Source organism: Coturnix japonica, chromosome 4 (genome assembly GCF_001577835.2).
Source record: "Coturnix japonica isolate 7356 chromosome 4, Coturnix japonica 2.1, whole genome shotgun sequence".
NCBI lineage: Eukaryota > Metazoa > Chordata > Aves > Galliformes > Phasianidae > Coturnix > Coturnix japonica.
The window spans coordinates 13,021,109-13,044,985 of record NC_029519.1 but is presented as its reverse complement, the minus strand read 5'-3'; the positions used below and the strand labels follow the sequence as shown (position 1 = coordinate 13,044,985).

Here is a 23,877-nt window from a genome sequence, read left to right as displayed (position 1 = left end):
AGGTGTTTTAAAGAAAGAAAAGACATTTCAAAGCAGACACCCACATCTGTGGAGAGCATGCACGCTCACGTCTGTGGATGTAAGTTATTTCTATGCAGAATTAACACATCACTGGTGCTACAGTTTGCTGGTGTTCCCTGCTGAAACTCAGTTGTTTCTACAAGTGGGTCTATTGCCTGAAAAGTGAGACATCTACGTAGGTTTTGTTTTTACATACTGGAACCTAAACACATCTCAAAGCCAAACCTTAGGGACCTTTAACCCTAAGGTCTGAGCCACCTACCTGATGCTCCACTGAAAGTTCCTTCCAGGACTACTACATGCAGATAATGGATCCTCCATGCCCAGTCCTAACAAAGCTCTAAACTGGCACATTACTCTGCATTTCAAGGAGGACACATCATGCCCCTCTTCCCCCCCCTCCCCCAAACACACCATTCAGAAGCTCCGCTGTTTACCAGCACTAAACTCTGTGACAGGGAAAGCTCCTCGCTGTTCTGCCATAGGATAACTGTTACACTAAGTGAGTGGCAGAGCAAATGGGAAAGGCTGAGGATTGCTCCCCTGAAATACACTAGAAGCTCCTTCAGATCTTCAAGGAGGAAGAGCGACGCTGTGCTCTGTAAGGAAAGCAGCAGCAGGAAATGCAGTTTCGACAGAAGAAAACAAAAGATCATTTAAAAATAAAACCCAGACACGGAGCTACATGAACACGTATTTACTGCAAGTAGCTCTATGGAAAGCCAAGTCAGATAAATATAAACACTATACAGAGCTTCAAGCCAGTCTCCCAGAACCGCAGATGCGATGTGTTTTACAAAGAAAACAACGTAACAATATTTACAATGGAAGACAAAGCCAGATCAATCAGCTCAACTTTAAAACAGATCTGTGAAGCAGAAATAGCAAATATAATGAACAGTTTCAACCATATGCGTTTTAGTTTGTACAGACGATAACTGTCCAGTATCAAATTAAATTTACAGGACAAACATTGTTCCATCATTGGTATTTTGTACTATACAGCAGCATAAACGGGTAGCTGGAAGGTAGTATATATAGTGATATGTTTGACATATTCTGAAAATGTTCTTCCAGCACAATACTGAATAAATTAGTTGCTGTAAACTAAGAGATTCAAAAAAGATTGCATATTTTTATGCCGTACCTGTTAGTATTTGTACCACTCTAGTTGAGGTTACCCATTTAATTATTTATTCAGCATTTATTAAATCAGTGCTGTATATTGTACAATGGCAGCCTCAGGGATCCAATATGAAATAGGTATGCACGTTTTTCCTCAAAACAACCTCTTCCTTTCACGTTAAAGGTTCAGAACTACCTTCATCCCAACTGCGATCTCTTAAAGATGTAAAGCTTTATAAAAAGCTGTCTACGTATTGCATTAATCATTTACGAGACCAAACAAAAGCTATATGGCAAGACAGTATCATGGTCTAGAAAAGTGGTCATATTTTTCATTAGTGTATGTTTAGCAGCAACAAATATCCGTACCAACTTGAACTTCTCTTCCAGAATGGCAACCAGCTCTGTGCTTTTAAACCCTGTACAACAGATCTTCCCATTGCCAGACATTGCGTCAACTGATGGGTACCACGCATCCCACAAAGTCATCATTAAAACCTGACACGGACATTTTAGTCCTACCCAAAAACAGATCTGGGTACACACCACTGAGCAAAAGGGACGGCACCGGGTTGGTTCTACAAACTGTACCGGTGCTGTGCAGGTTGTATTTGTTAGAGCGAGGCAGCCCAACTGGTCGGTTGTACAATATACAATGTGGAGGAGTACAGCTGTGTGGTGCAGTACAGCATGAGGATTTATGTACCACTTCTAAACCCTTTTCCAATCGTCAGTGCCTTTCATTACACATGGCATGTACTGACAACTAGTTTCATGCTCTTGACGTTTATAGCAGTGTTAAAAGCCTAAACTCATTTCAACCAAAAATATATATATATCAGTACAAGAGTGAAGCACTTAAGCCCTGATTTTTCTGCAATTTATTTTTTAAAATGCCAAATAATCATTGTTTGCACTTTTATTACTGGGATAAGGACAACTGAAGAGCCAGTATTTGACTGCTTCCCATTATGCCACAAAGAAAGAACAAAAGCGGTCCCAGATTAAAGACGGGACCTTGGCTGAAAGTAAGATCAATTAGGGTGGTTTCTCTTTAAGAAGCTACAGCTGACAAATGTAACACAGAAGTCACAAATGCTGGATGTGACTCTGCACTCCTCCATTTGAATGCATGAACAAAAACCTCATTTTTACACAATTCATGTTTATAAACAAGTATCGCGAGGGTAAGAACAAAAACAACCTACAAGACAACCAGCCCATTAATCCTACTTTGTACATACCAAAATTCTGAGCAAAAAAAAAAAAGAAAAGTCAGCTTAAGCCGTGACAGACGTTTGATTTAAAGTACTCTAAGCCTATGATCAAGAAGTCTCTCTCGTACCATGAAAGCAAAACAAAACAAAAGGCAGAAGAGTTCTCATTTCCAGACTGGTTCAGCCCCACAGGTTCTCCCCTCAATCTCTCCCTCCCTCCTTCCACCCACCTGAAGAAAGCTCCTAACTGCCCCAATACCTCTAACCACATGTTTTAAGCTAATCACTTGTTAACGTACCAGAGAAGCAAAACCCACGGTAAGCAGACATCGGAAACCAGCTTTGATGTCTCAGAATATAAATAAAAACAAATTAATGGGAGAGGCAGGAGGAAGAGAAGGGCGTGTAAAGGAGCTCCCATTAGCACTCGTGCTGCCTCCCAGATAGACATGACAGGAAAGACCAATTTCCATCACCAAAGCGCAGCTATGAAAAATCTCAATTCAAATTAATTCAACTGTAGAGAGCTGATGTCTATGACAAAATTAATTGGAAGGATGTGTCCGTGTCCGTGCTGGTGGAAATGAAAGTAGCCGGCTGGAGCTGAGCTTGGCTTCCAAAAGCACCACACAGTTTCTGGAGTTTCCAGCAGAAAAGTCTTCTCTTCCAACAATGGTTTCCATGGCAATGCAGTCAGTCTGCAAAGGAAGAAGAAAATAAAACTGGTGACATTTTAAATGCAAGTTACATGGGAAATATGTGTTTGCTAGCGAGGAGAAAGCACGAAGCTCTCATCCAGAGTGCTCAGTAAGAGGAAAGGGAAAAACCCTCGAGTACAGCAGGAAGGCGCGTCTGGGCGACAGGACAGAGGTGGAACAGGAGGGAGGATGGCCCAGAGCACAGCACCAGCTCTGCAATTACACACGAGTGTGCCAAGGTGACTGCACAGGCTCCTGGGATGGGAAAGCCCAAAGGAGGGAGGCAAACACCTGGTGGGGAGAGCACAACTGGAATAGACAGGGAGCCACGGCTCAGCTCACTGCAAACCCTTCCCGCTCCCAGCACAGCTGCACGAACACACATTTTTACTCTGGAACGCCACTGTCAGCCAACCCACAGCATTACGGTCATGACAGATTGTCCCCTTCCATCACTTCTGTTATTTTTACCCTTTGCTTATCTAAGCACAGCACTTCCCTGAGCTGTACATCCTTCTGGACCACTTACATCTCTAGCACTGCCCTTCCCAGTGTGTGTTTATGCTCACAAAGCACGTGGGCTGCAGCCCAACAGGGGCTGTGCTTTCTGTGGGGCCATAAGGACGGCAGTTGGGTCTTGGTGTTTTGCTAGAGAAAGTTCAGTACCGAATTATCTCTGCCCCAGGTTTATGCTGAAGAAAATGTGACGGCTGGAGCACAAGCAAATGTTACGTATACTAATGCAAACCTGTATGTTTACTTACATATCCCATCGCATGAAGAACGCACATGTTAAACACACCGACTCCACCCTAAGGTACAGGAGCTCAGATTTCACAGTCCCACAAAGAACGCTGCCTCTTCAGAAGGGAGCAGCCAGCAGCACAGGGGCTGCCCCAGGCGCTGCCTCAGAAGCCTCCACTCCTATTATTGCACAGACATCCTAAGATCGCTACAAAAGGCCATTCCTGGTCACACGAGGCACAGTGTGTAAGCAGCGGCTCTGCCTTCACAAAGGCCGAGTGAAGCTGTTGTTTCTGAAATGCTTTTTCCCCTTCAATACGTATTTTGTTGTGGGACCAAAGGACGGAAACACACACCTCAGCCTGAAGCCAATCACACCTCTACGCTGCACACCAGTGAGCCATCGGAACAGGCTTCTGCATTAAAGCCACATTCAGGACAAATTAACATCTACCAGCACCCCCCGCCCCTTCCCTGCTCCACACCTGACATGAAAGGAACTTCAAAAACCGTCTGTGCTTTGGTCGGTGCATTTTCCTCCACACCTCACAACGCGCACCTGGAAGCTGCACAACGAGTTGTTCTGAGCTCCACCGGCACAGCCCCAGCGCTGGGAGCAGGATCATCCCACGTGGCAGGACTCCTGTTTGTAAATACCTCTGAGTTTGTAGAAACGTCTGTAAACTGCCAAATCTCATTGCAGATGCTTGAGGTGGGGGGAAGAAGGAAAAGCCTAAGAGCAGGGGAACCTGCTGCACTCCTAACTGTGGTGCTTGGAACAAGCTCAGCTCAGGCACAGTGTAACTAATGCTGCAAAGAGGTGAGCAAAGCACAGCCCCAGCTGACACATCAGTTTGTAGGGAACCAGAACGGCCCTCAGCTGAGCTGTCACAGCTCTGAGTGCTCCCAGGCAGGGCCGCACAGCACTCCCAGCCCTTTGCCAGGCAGTACATGAGGTCTTTCCCCTCTCCCACGATTATATAAACAAATGTTCACGTTTCCCCTCAGTTTTTAAGCTAAAACAAAGTTGTGGGAGCTGTAAACAAACAGAAGGAAGCCCCAGGTGATATCACCTACAGCTGACAGCAGCCTCACAACACCTCAAGTGCCTCTGACCACAGCTGCTGCTGTTAGCACTGCTCTGAGCTCCTCACTGCTGGAAATGAGCACTGCAGCTGGAGCAGCACAGCTGGCTGCTGCTCATCACCTCTTCTCTGGCAAGACAAAAGCCTCAGCATTTACTTACAGCTATAGGAAGTACAGCTGTACAGAATGGCCCCCCTCACCCACACCCCCTCAGGACACAGAAGCGACCCCGCACCCCTCCCACAGAGCCAAGCCCATGAGCAGAGGGGTCCCTGCAGCACCGGGGCAGTCCCTGCAGCTGCAGCCCTGGCAGCTACTTCTGAGCTGTGGAGCTGCACCATGGCCAACAGCAGCAGCTTCCCATGGCACCCCCAGGACGCCCCACAGCTCTCAGGGCTACAGCTGCTACCAGCAGGAGCCCAGCTGCCCACAGGACCCCATGTGTGGCTCCATTGCTACGAAGGCACCTCCAGCTGTGCAAGCACAGGAGCAGTGATCAGTCAGAGCTTTGAAGCAGGGTCAGTGTTGAGGAGTAAAGGCCCGTGTTTGTCATGCCCTGTCAGAGCAGGGCTGCGAATTTCCACTTGCGTGGTTCCTCATAAGAAGTTCCTTAGGAAAAGGGGCGGCTTCTATCCCAGGGCTATAGAAGTGCTCAGGCACTGAGATCTGCAGGGGTTCACCTCCCCACAACACTAATGCAGGACAAAAGCTTTGGACACGAAACCGATTTCTCCATGGTACACAAGTCAACTTACAGCCACCTATTTGTGATGGGATTTGATTATGAAACTACACAGAGCTGTCATCTTCCCAAGATCAGAAGAAAAAGATGGAGAAGACAGAAAAGAAACTACAAGGGTGAATGTTTGAACTGGGCTGGCAGCGAGCCACTGCCCAGAAAAACATTTTGCTCCAAATTAGTGTGCCAAAAAAGAGCTCTGCGTGTTTTCTATGAACAAGAAATCCATAGTTTCATAGAAACTGGAGGCAGAGGATTAGATCAGTCTTAATTATTTAGACTGTGCACCCTGTGTGTTCTATTTGGAAGCGTATCAGATGAGAATATATCCAATACACACTTCATTTCCTGCACCTGAATTACTAAGGTCACACAAGTCAGACCGCTTTAAAACATACCATGAGGTTTTAGGAGCAGAGCAGACACGTCCTGATTCCCTCCAAGAAATCCTCCCTAAATAGTATGTTTTTACAGGAAGGGCTTTTACTGACATAATCCTGCAACTGATTCCTAAAAGGATAAAAGCTTTGCTTACAGAAGATATTAATTTAAGATAATTAAATGATTAAAATCTCCACATCAAAGACTAAGGCAATTTAAAGCCTTCTGAAGAACACCACCGAAGTTCTCCATTTCCTGAAGCTCAGGTTAGGGGAAGTCGGCATTCAGCAGACTGGTGCAGGTGAGAACAGCTGTGCACATCCCCACACAGTGGGCACACAATGTGCCTGTTGTTCAGCACAGCACCGGGCACAGCAGCACCTCGGGGCACAACATGCATGTCCAGAAGCGCCGTGCTCACACCATGGGATGCTGCATCCCCAGGATGCGACATGGGGCATCGCACAGCCCAGAGAGGGGAATGGATTTGCTGCAACACATCCAAATCAGTGAGAATTCTGTTACCCTGGAACCTTAGTTAACCACAGTTAACTATCCTGTGCCACTTTCCCATTTCTTTGGGTTTTAACTTAATGGTGTAACTCTTGCTTCTAGACCCAGCTAGAAGCAAGCGGTGTTCTTTGTGCAAAGGATTTCTTCTCAACTCACACGCTTAGATGCCAGCTCGACAAACACGTATAAGAGGAATGGACACGCTGACTGGAGCATGGCAAGCACCCACTGCAGCACTGCACTCACTACCTGGGTAACCCAATCAAGGCCCTGACACACAGAAACATCCTTATTTGGGTGTTCGCTCAGCCATAGCCATACCCTTAAGCACATATTTCACATACTTCCTTCATTTAGCAACAAAGTAACGATGTTCAAATTGAGCTAATGGCAACATCGTGCCCGTGATTTGACTGACCTTCCCATGCGCAAAAAAACACGTAACTTGTTAAAAAAACCTGTTACATGATCTCTTTTTCATTGCATAAGCCACTTAAACAAAGCGATTAGTAACAGCACACCCCGGTGAATTAGGTTACTCTTCCTCTCCAAGATGCGAGAGTAACTTTGTCTTCTAAACCCCAGAAATAAACACTCTTTATCTACAGCTCCAAGCACAGTTTCAGTACTTAGTGCTGGGCAACCTCACAGCTTAAAAAAAAACCTCTCCCATGCTTAGTGATCATTTTATTTACTTCACAGAAATGCCTTATCTCCTGCAGCAGCAGCTTCTTTTCCTGCTTCAATGAACAGTGCTGGAGTTTCTAGGAAGGCGTTACGCACACTCCCTGGTTTCCCCTCCTTCACCAACGCTATTCCTAGAATTAAGAAGCTCACGTGCTGTTCTGGCAGGGCTGAAACACAAAGTCAAACCAAAGCAGTCAGATCGATAAGCTGCTGGCTTTTCTTCTATTTTCAAAACTAAGTATCCTTTCCAGTACAGCAAGGTGACACTATGAACGTCTGACCACGTAAAAACCACAGAAGCTTCACGTTTCAGACTTCCATGTTGCAGAAGAAAGAAAAAAGTTCTGCTTTTGCAAAAAGAAAAAAAGCCCAAAGCCGTAGCAGCACGCTCTGGCTGACCTCCCAGCTGGCAGAAAACAGCTCAATTTTAGCCAAACAGACCTTGTTTGTGTGCCTTGTGGCAGTACGACCTGCTGCAGTTTGCTCCGCTCTCGTGACAAAGGTTGGAGAGCCTGTAAACATCAGCAGAGAGAAACGTTTTTCACCTGTGCTCTTCCTGCAAGGCAGATGCTGAGAAACAAGGAAAAGACCACAGCCATGTGGAACGTGGGTACAGAGCAGCACAGGTCTGCTTCCTTCGTTCAGAAAGGACCTGGAGTAAATGGAAGGTTCAGAGCAGTGCTGGGAGGTGAGAGGCAGCCTCCCTGCCAGGCACAGCCACAGAGCAGCCTGTACAGAGACATGGGGAAGCAGCAGGAAATTTTAAGAGCACAGATACAGTGCATGTACCCACTGCATGAAGGAAGCCACCAAAGCACACAGGCTGAGGGAATGGCAGAAGAGGATGCGAATACTAAGTGGCATGGAGGGGAAAGATAGAGCTAATTATCTCCTCCAATACAAAATGATGGGGCTGCCAAAAGAAGACAAGTCCAAAATAGATGCAAAGAGGTCTGTGTACAGCGTGCGTTGGGTGACCAGAGGCTGCCACGGATACACAGCATTACACAGCATCAGAGAGACTGGAAAAGTACTTGGAGTAAAGACCCATAGCAGGTTATGAAACAGACACACAGCATCAGGCTCAGGAAATCCCCCAAGCTGAAAAAGCATCAGAGGCTGAGAGCACGCCCGTGGGGAGGTGCTCTATCATCCTGCCCTGCTCTTCCTCAGCCAGGTCTGCTTTGAACGGTCACAGCCATTCCCACCGACACAAAGGACACTGTCATTCATGACTAATGGCACAGCTCCACACCTTTCAAGTCTCTTTTCATGATATTTCCTTTCTACGAGGAAGTTTCACATCTTCTAATTCATCCTTTGCTCTTCCCAACCCCTTTAGTCATTGACATTTGAAAGCATTCAGCACTTTTCTTCTTTCGCCTCTGTTGCTGTAAGTGATTGTCAAAGGCAGAAACTTGCTGCGTGGCCACATACCAGGCGACCACAACCGCCCTCAGCCCTGCCTTCAGCCCACGTGTACCTGCAGAGCGCTCTGCAACAGCCCCTGCCTGCTACCACACCAAGCAGAGGCATGCATTGATTTTTTCCATTTTCTAATTATCATGTCACTGAGTCTACATGAGAATACTCACAGCCCTCATTTTTGCAGGAGAGGAAGAGGATTGGACTGTATGCATGGGGCAAAGCCCTCTCAATCTGCACACAGCAACCATGGATTGCGCCTTCAGCTCCCAGAGGCAGCTCCAGAGCTCCCAGAGGTCAGAGTTACGCCGTGCCTACACACAGACAAGTTTTAATCATGTATGTACTCAGACCTCCTTAAGTTGGACTTCCAGTGCACTGACGCCAGTCATACATCTGAAGGTAAATCCACCCCCAGGCCCCTAACATTAGAAGATTGCCTCAATCTGGAGATTCCGCCTAAAGATCTCCTACAACAGAAACCAAAAAGAAACAGTAATGCCAGAGCAGCTTCATCACCCCGTCTGCTTTTGGATCAAAGTCTCAGGAAGATCATAAGATGCAGGTCTACATTCATCTAACTGAACGCACGTTCTGTGAACCATAGAGACCCCACGCAGGGTGATTCTGTGCTCCATCACACATCCCCACATCCCTGCTGCACCAAATCCATCAGTCACGGGGCTGCAGGAAACCTAACTTACAAAACCAACACAACAACAAAAACATCACATTCCACATCTAAGAGGGAGAAGTAAACACCAGGACATGCACCTAACTCGGAGATACGTGTTGGCCCACATTCCTCTCACCAAAATTAATAACCTGGCCCACATTCTGACATTCACCTCAGCCTCTTCAAGTCATATAAACCATTACAACCACCGTATTTATAGCTCTACCTCCCATTACTGCCTGCCTTGTGCGTGCCCTTCCAAATGCCTCCACCAGCTTCCTCTCTCACAACCTTTCTCAGACAACCTTTTATCTCTTTGAGGTGCTTATCTTCACTACCAATGGCAGCCACCTCGATCATTATCTTGCTCTCCACCCCAGCACATTAAGTTTCATCCACCTCTCCAGTTTCGTCTTCTGAAGGGTGGGCTCTTCAAGATGGGGACTAACACACTCATACTGGTGGCACTGAACACGGGATCTCACTCCTGCCTACCCGCTCAGCTTCTGCGAACATATGAGTAGGGGGCAACAGATTCATTCCCAGAGTATTGTCTGAATGACCTCGAGATCAAGCCTGTTCAGTTTTTAAGCTCATTCCTAACTACTACCCTGTTCACTGCAACCTACAACTTAAAAACGCATTTCTAAAAGCAAACAACACAAAACAGCACCACCACCCAAAAAGTCACCACAGAGTTAAATATAGATGGCAAATACATCCAAACATCTCTCACACAAAAACAAATTTCAGGCTGCAGCTACCCAGGTATCAAGAAAATCCTACAGCAAATTCATCTGTTCAGTAAGAGCTGTGAACAACAAGGCAAGCCAGCCTGGCACAAGCATGGAAAAGACTCGCACCATCTCCTGCAAAAGGAGGGTATTATTCATTAACGCCCCTGTAAATTTAGAAGCAAGTTTTACCAGAGTTCTTGCACTCCTTATGGTATTATTTCCCATGACTGTCAGAAATAGCAAACCAACATGCTGATATCTTCTGCCATTCTGCAAAATCCTATTTTCTTAAAAGCGAAAACTTTCCCCAATTGATTAGCACATTTATGAGCCCCTCATGTCCTAGCAAGAGAAAAAATACTCTTCTTATATACTGTACAAATCAAACAACAATTCAATGTGATATTTGTAAGTTCATGAAACACGCATGCATATTATGCAATAAAAACAAGCACCACTCATCTTTCAGGATTAATTAAAAATTTCTGAATTTTCTTCAGTCACATTGGATCGTATCATCACCTTGGAATTACATCTAAATCTTAACTGTATTAATTTCAGCACAAACCATCTCTTTCAAAAGCCCTTTCTTCCCAGAAGATTAAGGAAGATTAGCCCTCACACTTAACTCACAAGTCACTGGCACATAGCACACACCTATACACATACACACTAGCAATTTGGGCTGTTAGCATTCGAGCATATAGCAAAAGGGCTAGAAAAACAGTGCTTTGAATTAATCAACCTTTGTCCCTCAAGATGACATTTGTCAGTGCAGAAAACCCTTCCAAGCAGTCTATTACACTGCTGCTACAGGGGTAATGCCCCACCCAAAGAAAATCTCCAGAAATCCAAACACTTATATGTTCAAGATCTTTTAGATAAGATATTCCTGTGATGTCGAGCAACACCTCAAAGATGCCTTTGATGAGTCAGGCTCATTTACTTTTGTCTTCCCCCTGCCCTCGAGAATGTCACGCATCCCAAGTGATGAAGGCTCCCAGGTAACTTGCCTCTAAGCACAGTGACCTTTACAGAGACACGGGGCTTGATTAAAACTAGAACACGCTTTTTCCTTTTGCCCTATTAATTGCTTTAAACTGTAAGGTTCTGCTTTAATAAGGCAACAGCAAGACGTAATTGCTGGATTGCTGTCGATATGCCAAAGCTCAATGTGAAAGACAGCCAAACAGCAACTTACAGGGTGGGCCATGGTGCTCATCTCCAGCCAGGTCCTCACAGACCACTGACGGATGAGTCATACAAGCACCACGATTTCAGGATAAAACAGCAATAATAAACACCCCCAGAAAACAGGAGGCTTTCCTCTCTCACCTGCCTTTCAGTTTTAACATTCCACTTTCCTTGGATTGAAGAATGGCACATTTGATCACAACAGCAGTTAAACAAAATCACTGCAGAGTTTGTTTCCTGCTTTGGAGCAGGAAAAAAACAACTTTGTTCCTTCAGTCAGCACACTGGGTACTATTCAGCATGTGCTGGGAGCACCACAGACCCACCAGCAGAGCACACGGGCACACACCAATCACAACACAGCAATACAACCTCTTCTTGTACCATCCAAAACCTCAAGGCATAAACCCTCCCTTCCCAGCCATCTATACGAAGAAAAGTTGTTAAAGATCCTTTCATAAAGAAAGGCACACACAGAGCCAGCAAAGCTCCCAGCTCAACGTCCTGCTAATGTGCCCCACAGCCAGCCCCAGAGACAGTGTCCCACAGCCCCACCTACCCACACCTCTGGCAACACAGGAGAGAAGGGCTGGGGCAAGAAAACGTACTTCAAATTTCATTAAAAGACTGAAGAAAAAAAAAAACAAAAAGGCAGTCTGCACCAGTACCAGACTCGTCCCAGAACTCCTGTGTCCCATAGCAGTGCTTTACCCTACAGGACAATCACACAAAGTCAGACTTCCAAAAAGACACATGAACATCAGCTGCAACTACAGCCTCAGTGAGGAAAGCTGATTTCCAGGAGCGTTCCAACACTCACTGCACGCATTCGCTCTCAGCAGCAGGGGAACATTCTCATCACAGATTTTCTCACCAAGCACAAGTAAAACCCAGCTGATTCCTGGTCAAATATGTCATAATTAACTCACTCCCACACTGCAAGGCAAAAATCTGTTCAGCCTTCAGTAGCTCATATGCTACTTGAAAAAGTTACCCTGTATTTTTACGGTAAGTCACTCAAGACAAAGTAGCATCTGTTACAGCAAGACTTCAAATTTGGGTTTTTTTCCTTCAAAGAATTATTATCCCCATGTTACTCGCAGGACTTTGGCTGCATGGCAGCATTCAGATGCATTTCAGAAGGGTTCTTCAAGTTATTTTTAAGCAGTCCCCTGCCCCAAATGTTCTGCTGATACAAACAAGTCTCAGTTTGAAGCAAACTTCTACAAACCACGGCTCTGAAATCCAAAGGGGCAGTTATTTGTCTGGTATCCTGTAAACTGTAATTTACTATATTTGCAATAGCTAAAACTTGCAGAACTTCTCAAAGTGCACATTGTTCATCATATTCAACATTTTGCATTTGAAATACACAAGTACCATAAGGGATCCGGACAATTTAGAATGAAAGTTTTCCTTCACAGCTGTAGTTATTTTCCCTCCTCCCGGCTCCCCAGAGCATGCACAACAAACTCACACAGGAGGAGATTAAAAAGGTGAGGAACATTTAAATTATAATCCTGCACTTTAGAGTATTTCTGAAATTAATGCCTTAACATGCCATTAGGATATCAGGTAGAAGTAAGATTAAAGAGTAGGTGTAAAATAGGTGGGTTGGTATTAAACTGAGTGCTGCATTTACTCTGAACAGCCTGTTTTGTTTTTTGGAGTCCGGGGTATCTTTGTAGCTTTAGTATTTCTAATTACGTCTGAAGAAACTTTTATTATACATGACCCATTATGCAGTTTATTACCTCCCCATTCTCATTATCATCCCCAGTTTCTACAAGGTCCAACAACAAGGTATACATTAGCTAAGCCCTGTTTGAAGTAGCTTTTGTGTTCCGTACTCCTAGCACAAAATTTCATGACTCAGATTCACGTAATCAAAACAGCAAACCGCTTGCTTCAATATTGTGTAACAATCTCATGATGAAACTGTTTTGCTAATGACCTCCTTAAACTTCAAGCACTCAAAATCAGAACCTTATTTTCTTTTTATCATAGTATCCGACATAAACCTGACCTCAATTTTGACTAAATCCAAAATAGAAGTTGAATGGCGAGCCAGCTCTTGTTTATCAGTTCAAATTAATGCCTTCCCCTCCTCCATCCATTCCATTTCATGAATGGAGGAGGAGGGGGAAAAAAAACAACACAGTTTGATTCACATCAGTGAACCCGAACCAGAAGCAGTTTGGGAATTACAATGAGGGGGCAATGATGCATTGGAAATCTCTCTCTCCATTTCACTCTCAGCAGTTCAGAGAATGCAGTTGAGTCACTGTACACAACATCTAACTTGAGCAAACAAGAAAAGCAAACAGAAGTTGGGAAGTGTTTTCCTTCCAGCACAACTGCAGCCCAGGGAGATTAAAGATCTCTGCATGATAAAGTTTGATAAATATGGGGAGCTCCTTCCTAGGGAAGTAAAAGGTAAATGCACCTAGTAAATATTTTCCTTCAGAATGTATTGCTTTCATCTCAGACCATTTTTCAAGCAAAGACTAGAAAACTGGGATGCAGAAATGAAATGAAGACAGCGCTCACTTCTGCAAAAAGACTCCAAAAGTATTAAAACTATCAATTACACACAGGTACAGCGCACCTCCTCTTCAGGATATAAGAGGTTTACGAATGAGGATTTATTTTCACTATTCAAAATGGAACTTGGACATTTTTTTTCCTGGATTAGACATTCTTTTTAGATACTGAAATAAAAGCTTCATCACATCAGAAACTGGTAGGCTGGTTAGGGAATACAGACTTCTAAAATCAGGCTTGCTACAGCTCAAACGCAACTGAAAAACAATATCCTTAAAATCAATGGTCTTAAGCCATTACAAAGAAACAGACATAGCCCACCAACTCATAACTCTGTGTTTTAGCTCAGGCTGCTCTGCAATCTGCTCCCCACTCCATGAGCCACCTGGAAGAAAACGTGCCCACACCAACACCTGCCCTCCTCCTGCACACCACAAATATTTCATGTTCCCATTGTGGAAAACTCTTAGGCCTTGTTTTGAAGCAGTGTTAAAAATTTGTTTTCTTTTTAGGCCTAGTGGGAAAACAGCAACCTAAGCTCTTACCATTCTCACACTTAATTTCCTGCCAGCATCCATGCTTTTATTATTTTGTTGGTTTTTTTTTTTTTGTTTATATGCAGCTTCTTTCACTTCATTTTAATGCCTGTTTCACTTCCAGAAAGCAGACTGGTGGCAAAACAAACCAACAGCAAGGCTCCTTCCTCCTGCAACTTGTAACAGACAAGGAAAAAAACCCAAGCACAGGCCTGGGGATATTTTGCTGTAGCTGCAGTAAACAAAACATTTAAAGTAAGTACATTTTCTAGCCAGTCTCTTGAAAAACGCTCTTAAATGTAGTATTTACAGCCCTGACAAAATGAAATCCTTTGCGTTTTTCCTCCCTCCCCCAACTCTTAATTATACATATCTGAGTTACGTGAGGGAAATAAGATCAAGCACGAATTCTGCTGTCTTTGGGGGTGCTTCTAAAAAAACCAAACACTATGGCAGTCAGCTTCTCTTTGACTTAGAAAAATCTTTGAAGTGCTGAAAGCCTAACTTTAGAAGAAAGCACTTCTTGGACTGGCAACTTTCAACGTCTTCTAAATTTGATTCCAACCAACAAAACAAAGCAGGGAAAAAAAACCACTGAGGCAAACCACACATTTCTGAGCAGCCCCGAGCACTGCTGCCAGACTGTGAATGGCATGCTAGCTGAGTCAGGCTTACACCTTCCCCTATTAAGGGCTACACGATTTTAAGCTGCTACGATACCTTCTGTCTTCAGACAGTTATAAAGTAAAACTGGGGGGAAAAAAGTATCATTTTATTTAAGACTGTAACAAAAAAAAAAAAAAAAAAAAAGCGGAAGCAGCCTGCCCATTTACTGCTGTCTCTATTGACAGACAAGTAGACAAACATCAATGTCCAACAGCGATTAAATATTTCCTCTTAGCAGTCATCAATTATTGACTACACACACATTTGCAAAGAGAAGAAAACAACGCTTATAACACATGGTTTTCTGCCTGGGTAGGTGTATTACTGTAAGGAGCTGTGTGGGCCACTAGTATCAAAAGATATATTATGCTTCCAAATACAATCTTACACTACTGCTTGACCAGGAGGCATACATAACAACACCAGCAGCCAGTTATTATTTGCTCCCACCACAACAGCAAAGAGCTGAATATGAATAGGAGCCTCTCCACTTGCCTATATTCTCCCTCCCTATCACATACACCCTATGTTTCTACACATACCTCAAAATATTTTACTGTAAGTCCAGCGAGACTTTGCTGACTGCTTGAGAGCTAGCAGCCTGCTCTCCAAAGCTTCAGACCCTCCAAAGCTTCCTCCCCTCAGTCAGTTCTGCAACTACCACATGTGCTCCACGCTACTACCTAACAGGCAGATTCTGCACAGCAGAGGCCCCCAGACATTGCACAGTTGACAGCGAGTGCATGGGCAGGAGCTGCGGGAGCCCCTCACAACCACACTCAGCAACCAGGAATGGCTTCTGCAGAGGACACCATGGAGAGCAGAGCTCAAAAGCTGCACACCAAACCTTCAGGAGAAAGAGAGAAGTGAGCTTGTTTACCTAAGATTCAAATAAATAAATGCATGCCCATTTGTATGCACAAAGCTCCGAAATACGCATTTCACCCACATTTACTGCAATAACCAAATCCAAGCCCCACTTTTTGATTTCTAAACCTAATTCAGCACCTTGCAGCTCTCCTCATCCATGAGGCAAAATACTTGATTTCAATTTCAAAACAACAGTTGGAAGAGCTATCTAGGTATAAGAAAGGAAGAAGAGGAAAACAAACTGAAGAAGAGCTATCATAATCTCAGTACAAGAATTCACAACACAGAACAATAGATGTTTATACTAGCAAAATCATTTTATAAAAAAAATCTGAGCAGATGGCAGTTTGATAGCACTTCTAATTGCCTAGAAGAGTTACATAAACCTATACCCTGTAGGCCAAGGACCACGTCCTCTGGTGTGTTTGTTCAATGGTTAGGTGACTGTACTACTACAGGACAAGCTGTACTGGACTACAGATTATATAGCAACATTTACCCCATTCTTAAGACCACATTATAGTATTAGGTTACAATTTAATTCCTATAGTTAAGCATGCGTGAAAGGAAAGTGCTTGTAAAGTTACAAACCTTTTCGTGCAGCGTTACACTTCAGCCCATCAGACCTGGTGAAGTCTATGCTTACGTACGCTCCACTGTCCAGACTTGAAGTACCATTTTGGAGATGGCAAGTCGGCGTCCCAGTACTTGCCTCACAGCTTATTGGATCATCGCATAAATTCAGAGCTATGTAGTTTAAGCCGTTCTGAAATCCAGTTGAGGTATCCCTGGACATTTTGCTTTCCTGACCATCAGAAATGCTTTCATCTGGTTTTAACCAAACATTATCAAATGAGGCAGAGCTGTGTCTTTTACTACTATCAGTAAAGAAAGAGGAGGATGTCGTCACAGTCCCAGCAGAAGAGAAGGTTTCAGAACTGTGTCTCCTCCTGCCTTGAGGATCAGCTCGGATAACTTTCGGTCCCACTGGGGGCTCAGCACTAGTAACAGAAAAGCTACTGCTACCAGCATATCGATCAACAATGCACAGTCTGTTAACTATGGAAGAAGGACTATCCATCTTCACACCATCATCGGATTCGGCAGCAAAGGGCCGAGGTGGCGTTGCTGCCATGTTGAACGTCATCTCCGTGTAATCATCAGTCCTGTTACTTGCAGAGCTAACACACGCAGTACCAAAGGAGAGCCTAGCATAGTCAGGATTTTGTTGGTTTCTAGGAATACTGGAACTTGCATAAATTGAAATATCTGTTAAAGAGTTAGATAGTTCCTTCGCTACTTTTGGTGACTGTACATCCAAGTCAACACTCATATAATCTGAAAGCGGGGACTGTCTGTGGTCACTACTTGAGCCCAGAGACGATGGCGATCCTTCTGCAGATAAGGAATACGGTGTATTACTTGCCTTTTCATTAAAATCAATATTGATGTATTCACCAGGACTCGCTGGCTCAGCTGGAACTGTGCGATCATACATTCTTGGGATAGTATTACTCCCTCTTGTACCGAGGGGGAGCCTTGTTGGCCGCGTAGCCCTGTTCTGCACCAGTCCTTCATCTGAACCTTTTCCCACCGGTGACTTAGAGATGCCATTAGACAGAACTTCGCTGTTGGTGCTTTTTACATTTTCTGGTCCACCATACAAGAGTTTTCCAGGTGAAGACATTGGAACATATTCACTGTGGTCGCCATTTTGTCCTGTTAATGCCTTAAAACTTCGAGGCAAAGAAAAATACGAACTGAAACCTTTGGAAACAGAACTAGTATGTATATAATTCGAATCACTGGGATGCTTTGGAGCTGAATTACCAGGTGACATATCCATGTATTCATTGTTTACAATCTTCTCGTTACTACCTTTAGAAATAAATCCAGTTAAAGGACTCCGTACAGGTGAAGAGCTTGCCTTTGGAAACATCATCATATATCCTCTTGAGTCAACCTGAGATGGCGACCATGAATTGTTAATCTGTTTCGGAACAGACATACTTTTAGGAGTCATTGGCAAATAATCGCTGTTACTCGACAGAGAGGATGCAACGCCCGGCATCATTGGCATGTATCCATCATCCCTGGCTTTACTCCTGCTTTGGTTGCATATAGAATCAAGATTACTGTCATTGTACTCCAGTTCATGGTTACCTTTCAATTTCGGTGTTTCAGAGTAAAGTAATCGTCCATGATTTCCTATGGAATCTTCATCTAACAAAGCTGTAGTTTGCGTTGTTTTCTGCTGCACTGCTACAGAAGTTGGTTTAGTTAGAGAGTAAGTTCTTTTTCTGAAACACTTTTCAGCTTCCATATAATCATCTCTTGAGCTATCGTCTGCTTGCTGCTTACTCATGGACATGTACTCACTCAGACAATTCTCCTCTCTGATAGGTGGTGTGTTTCCCAAGGAATCCGGTGTATTACTCCGGACCCTAAAGTACCTGAAATCTCCAGGGCTGGAGCCATACTCATCAGAAGAGATAAATCCCCCATCGCTTGGAGAGCCACAAACAGAGGAGCTAGAAGGCCTGGTCAACATGTCTGAAGCAGAGCCATGGCCACTGCTGGAAGAAACACTGATGGGACTTGTAGTGGAGGGAAAATGAGACACAGGCAGCGAAGCAGACCTAGTGTGATATGATGAGCTGAATGCGGCTCTAACGTACCTTCCACTCCCTTCTTGCCGGCCCAAATTCATCCTTGCGGTGTTGAGGTGGATCAGGCTCCCCGTCACCGACCTAAAAGGTCTAGTCATGGTTCCTTCTCCCTCACTGGATGTCCTGAAGCGGTAGGAGTTGCTGCTCTTGGTGGTAGGAGGCGTCCCTCCAACTACACTCTCAGTTCTCGATCTTCTCTGCAAGCCTGTCTGGCTGGGGGGCAGATTGCCCAGGTGCCTCCTAGTAGTGATGAAGGAGATGGGATTGGTACCGCTGCCACCACCAGAAGACTGGCTTTTGCTTCGGGGTCTAAACTCTGCAAAGGCCTTGAGCGCTTTCATGGTCTCCAAAAAAGTCTCGTGCATATTCTGGGCCACCACAGAATCATCCACTTGCATCCAGAGCTCTCCAGGCCCGATGGAGGCCGATCTGCCCACTTCGATGAAGAAGAAGTTCTCTGAGTGCCCACAGCGGCGAATATTCATCAGCTGTAGTTGGACAGAGGGCACCTCCGAGTTAAGCTTAACGAGGTGGATAGCCTTGCTGGAGAGGCACAGCCGATACACTCCGGTGAGGTTTTTCGTCTGGCCCAGCCCTTTGGGCTTCACGTTAACCTGCCACACCTCCTTGAAGGCAGTGCCAGGCCTCAGGGAGGCCCCGTAGTGCTCATCGTCCTCATCGACCTGCTGCTCCGCCTGGTCCTCCTGTTCCAGACAGCCCTTCTTGCTCTGGCTCATCAGCTCGCTGATGGCTTGGTACCAGGCCTCCTGCTCAGCCTCGTTCTCCGCCAGCATAGCAAAGTACTCATCCTTGGTGTACAAGGCGATGATGTGCTTGTGCTTGGCATCGGCGCGCCGGCTGACGGTGAAGCACTGGTAGAGCGGGATGACCCGCTTGGGCGGCGGGCAGCAGAGAGGGGCGGCCCCGCCGCCCCCAGCCCGCAGGCTGCTCTTGAACTTCTTCTCGCTGTCGTAGTACTCCAGCCGGGCGGGGGCCAGCGGGCTCTCGTCCCGCAGCACGAAGTACCGCTTGTGCCCGTGCTTCTGTTTCCTCAGGTAGCCGCACTTCCTCACGTCGTCGCCGCCGGAGGACGACACCGGGGGCGCGGCGCGGCCCACGGGTGGGGGCTGCCCGCCGCGGCCCAGAGCGGCGCGTCCCGCGGGGCCGTCCGTGGGCGGACAGAGCGAGGCGCTGGGGGAGCGGCGCAGCAGCAGCAGCAGGTGGTGGGGCTGCGGGGACGGGCAGCGCCCGCCGTCCCCGTTGGCCGTCTCCCCTTCGCCCGCCGTGCCGGGTTCCCGCTGTTGAGGCGCCGCTCCGCCTCCCGCGTGCCGGGCGCCCGGCTCCTCCTCGCCGCCCCTCACCGCCGCGCCGCCGCCGCCCGGGCCGTTCATACCGCTCGCCATCTTAGGGGCCAGGCAAGGTCTGGAGAAGGGGGGAAACGGGGCGGGCTGCGGGAACCCGCCCTCACCGGGGAAGCGCCCGCCTTGGGCCGCGCATCAGGAGCCGTGCGGCGCCGCAGCTCCGTGGCGATGTGCCCGCCGCGCCGCCCGCTCCCTCCCGCCGTTGCCGGCTACTCGCACTCACACGGGCGGCCTCGGCGGCACCACGGCAAAAACATCACGTGACCGCGGAGGGCGGGGGCGCGCGCCGGGAGAGAGGAGGGCGGGGCCTCGGAGGGCGGAGCCGCAGGGCCGGCCGCGCCGCGCGGATGAGTGACAGACAGGCGGCCAATAGGGAGCGGCGGCAGCAGGAGAACGGGCCAATCAGAGGAGGTCTAGAGGAGGGTTTCGTCGCGCTCTATCCGGGGGAGGCGGGACTTCGGCGGAGCGACAGCGCCGCGGGCCAATGGGAGCCGGCGGGGCCTGCGGGCAGACCGCGTTGTGGCGGGGTGTTTCCTGTGCGTGGGGAGGGGGCGGGGCCGGCGCTGACGGGAGTGGGCGGGGCGGAGGGACGGCGTCCAATGGGCGCCTCACACACACCGATACGGGAGGACGGGGGCGGGTCAAACGGAAGGCGGGGCTCGGGGAGACGGACAGGGCTCTCGACCAATGAGCGGCCGCGTCCTCGGGCCGAGCGGAGCGGGTGGCGGCGCCGCCTTCCCCCACAGCTCTCGCTTGAGAGGTGCCCGCCCCACGCTGCTGCTGATTGGGGCGGAGACGGAGAGTTGTGGGGTGAGGGGGGGAGTGAAGTGTGTGTGTGTTTGTGTTTGTGTGTGTGTGTGTGTGTGTGTGTGTGGGTAAACAAGGGTGGGTGGGTGTCTGCTCCCCCTCGGACTCGTTCCGGAGCACACAGCTCTAAGCGATGCCCGACACCGGCTCCCACCACACACTTGTTACGTTGTTGGATAAGTTGCTCTGTGTTTTCTTGCATTCCAGCTCTTGGATGTGGGGAAATGTGTGTTTTCATTATAGTTTCTGTAATTAGCTGTAATGTCTGTAATAGGAAGTAATGGAGAGATCGGTACTTGTTCTGTGCTGAGCCCAAGGAGGGCCCTATGTCATTTGTTGCAGAAATGTTGAGACCCATGAGGAGTTCCTGCGGGTGTCTCCCATGATTCCAAAGAACAATGTTATTAATCCAGTTACAACATAGAAAGGTGAATGGCTTTGCACACAATGTTGCAAGACTTGTGGCTCGTTACTTCTGCTTATCAACAGCCTGTATTAGGCACATCTTAACCTTTCCTGCAAGAGTAATAACCTTAATAGAAGGTTAATAATAGAAGGAAAACACAATTCTAGTTCAGTATCACACGTGACATAAAATGGAAAGGAAATTGTAGAGGCAAGTGATGAATCTGCTGTGGGAGCACAGGTGAAGGTAATTCATCTGAGCTACAGGAAGGGGTGGAGGTTGACTCTACCTCTCGTAGATCCCATTTAAGGGCTGACCACCAGCAAGATCATAGTTGGGTTATTCTGTAAACAGGGAAACTTTCCTGCTCACCCCATATCAGTCAAATAAGAAAATGAAAGGATATTACTCTATGTCTAGAGAACAAAAATTCCTGATTCTGCTTACAGCATGGATCAGAAATTCCAAGCTTTCTAAGATTTCTGCCTTAAATCCTTGGGTGCAGAGAAATACATAGTCACAGCTTGAAGCAGTGATTGAACAACTGGTGGGAAGGCAGGGCCAACCAGGGGAGCTCAGGTCCATGCAAGGCACCTGAGTGATTAGAAGGGGTGGAGACAGGATCCATTCTTCCTCAGACCTCATTTAAGGATTGGCAATGAAGGCAAAGGTATCTTGGTGGAGGTATCTGCATACCTGAAGTCTTCTGTAGGTAAGCGAATTTATTTATTTATTTTTCTTTCATTGTTTCTGTGTCTGTGGCTGCTGCCTTTGGGCTTGTCCTCATTTGCTGTAGCTTAACATCTTGCTACCCTCCTATTGTTGTACTTTCCATCACATTGTAGTATTAGACTAGATGATTCTCTTTGTTTGCCTTCTTCAATTCTTCAGCTACTAAATAGAGACCAAAGTTCCTCACTTTCTTCATGGAGTGATTTTGGAGATAAACTCTTTTAGCGATTGTGAACCTAAGATGTGTGTGATATCAAAAGTTATGTAAAGATCATTGTAAGAGCCAACCTGAGGGCTCCCTTAACCCTACAAATATGTAGAATCCACTGAATTGAGTCCCCGAATTGTTCATTTTCCAGGCATAAATTACACAAGGCCATAAGTCCTGCACTCAGATTTCCTTGCTGTATTTAATATGGTACCAAACCTCTGTTTGTTATGAGTTATGAAAATGTCTAGATTTGATCTTAAGATTTATAGGTACAAAGACTTAAGGTGAATGTATTAGAGAGGTGCCCAGTTTAATCTAGAGGGAACTGTGGGTGCTCAGCACCTCTCTGGTCAGGGAGGTCTGGTTGTTTACTCGTTCCATTATATTCCTTTCACCATCTATCTAATCCTATCACATAATTGACTACAGAAAATGCTCAGACTCTTTGTTTCTTTACTGTTTTGTATAACTGGGGATAGTGACACCATGCAGTGAAAAGAACCACAGAATGCTGTTTTTCAAATGCATATGCTCAAGTTTGCAAAACACTTTCTCACTGGATCAGGAATGAATAGTAAGATTATTCTGCCTACTTGTTTTCCTATGTATGGGTAGTTGCTATTTGCTGTTTGGGTTATTTAGTGGTGAGAGCTTTGAGATAATGTGGAATATTGTGCAACTGGTAGAGTGAGAGAAACATAGATGTGTCCTTCTTTGAAATACAGTTGTGGGCTGAATGTCCAGCTCAGTAAGACAGGGAAAATACTTCAGCAACCAGAGTTTATTCACTGGTTTTCACTTATTTGGAAAAATAAGAGTGGAACAGAAATGTAAGACATTCATGTATGTAACTGGAAATAGAACGTGGTCTAGATCGTGCCACCTAGTAAGTGTATAGGACTGTTGTAATAAAGGAGAAGTGTTCAGTGATCAGGTTAGACAGCATGTCTTTAACTCTTAGACTTTAGAAAAGAAAAAGTGGAGGTCTAATTAAATGCCCTCTAAGCAGTTTAGAAATAAGAAGTTTTATCATTATACTGGATGATACCATCTCTGCAATTATTGTAATAATCCTTAGGTTAAAGATCTATTTACCTCTCAGTATTTGTTGTTTGTTTGTTTTGACAAATGAGGTTGCCAGCAATTTGTGTTTCTCCAGATTGAAGTTATGTAGCGATACAGGTAGAAAATACAAGTTTTCAAGTGCATTTTTGTCTGATGTATCTGTGTCTTCTGAGGAAAGCTTCAGTCTCTGAGCATCAATACTTGTTTGCTGGAGGTCAGATTGGTCTGAATCTGAATTTCTACAGCAATATCTGTCTCCGGGAATGAGTGTGTATGTACTTGTTTTAATGACAGCCACACTTAATGAACTGACTCTTCCTCATGCAGTTTGATGTTGCGCCACTAAGCTTCCTTACTTTATTTTCTGATTGACAGAAACTGTCCTTTCTTCTTGATACAAGAGGGAAAGAACTACATCTCATCTGCACAGTGAGACGTGGGGTTTTTAATCTAGTGCTAGTCATAGAAACAATTTTCTGAAAGTAATTCCTGTGAACTCTCCTAACTGTGTCTGAATTATCATTCTTCTCTATGTAAGGGCATTTGTTTTAACTGCGTAAGAACAACTGAATTAGAGGAAAGAATGCACTGTTGTTAATGGGCTAGATTTTAATTCAGTTTTATTGTATTTTCTGATAAATACCATGGAGTAAGGTCAGATTTAGTATAGAACTGTGGTATCTTGTAGTGGAGCACCACCTGAACTTTATTAAAGTACTTCTTAGAATAGGAGAGGTCATTTAAGTTAAGGAATCCTGACATGTAAA

General features: G+C 45.8%; 1 protein-coding gene and 1 long non-coding RNA gene across 3 annotated transcripts in view; one reads left to right on the top strand and one right to left on the bottom strand.

Moving 5' to 3' along the window:
- Nucleotides 1-703: 703 nt before the first annotated feature.
- Nucleotides 704-20,142, bottom strand: IRS4 (insulin receptor substrate 4). The gene is made up of 2 exons (XM_015860483.2): nucleotides 16,451-20,142; nucleotides 704-3,061 (listed from the first exon to the last, which is right to left on the bottom strand). The coding sequence occupies exons 1-2, from the start codon at nucleotides 19,929-19,931 to the stop codon at nucleotides 3,057-3,059; spliced, it is 3,486 nt and encodes a 1,161-aa protein (XP_015715969.1). The 5' UTR covers nucleotides 19,932-20,142; the 3' UTR covers nucleotides 704-3,056.
- Nucleotides 20,143-20,581: 439 nt separating this feature from the next.
- LOC107312776 overlaps nucleotides 20,582-23,877 on the top strand; it is a 52,552-nt gene continuing 49,256 nt past the window's right edge. Inside the window, exon 1 of one of the 2 annotated variants that reach the window (XR_004306993.1) lies at nucleotides 20,582-21,814. This is a non-coding gene — a long non-coding RNA (uncharacterized LOC107312776). The remainder of the gene's footprint in view (nucleotides 21,815-23,877) is intronic. The other variant, XR_004306994.1, reaches the window with a different exon arrangement.

Coding starts and splice junctions, on each gene's coding strand:
- IRS4 (XM_015860483.2), bottom strand. CDS start 19,931: ATGGCGAGCGGTATGAACGGCCCGGGCGGCGGCGGCGCGGCGGTGAGG.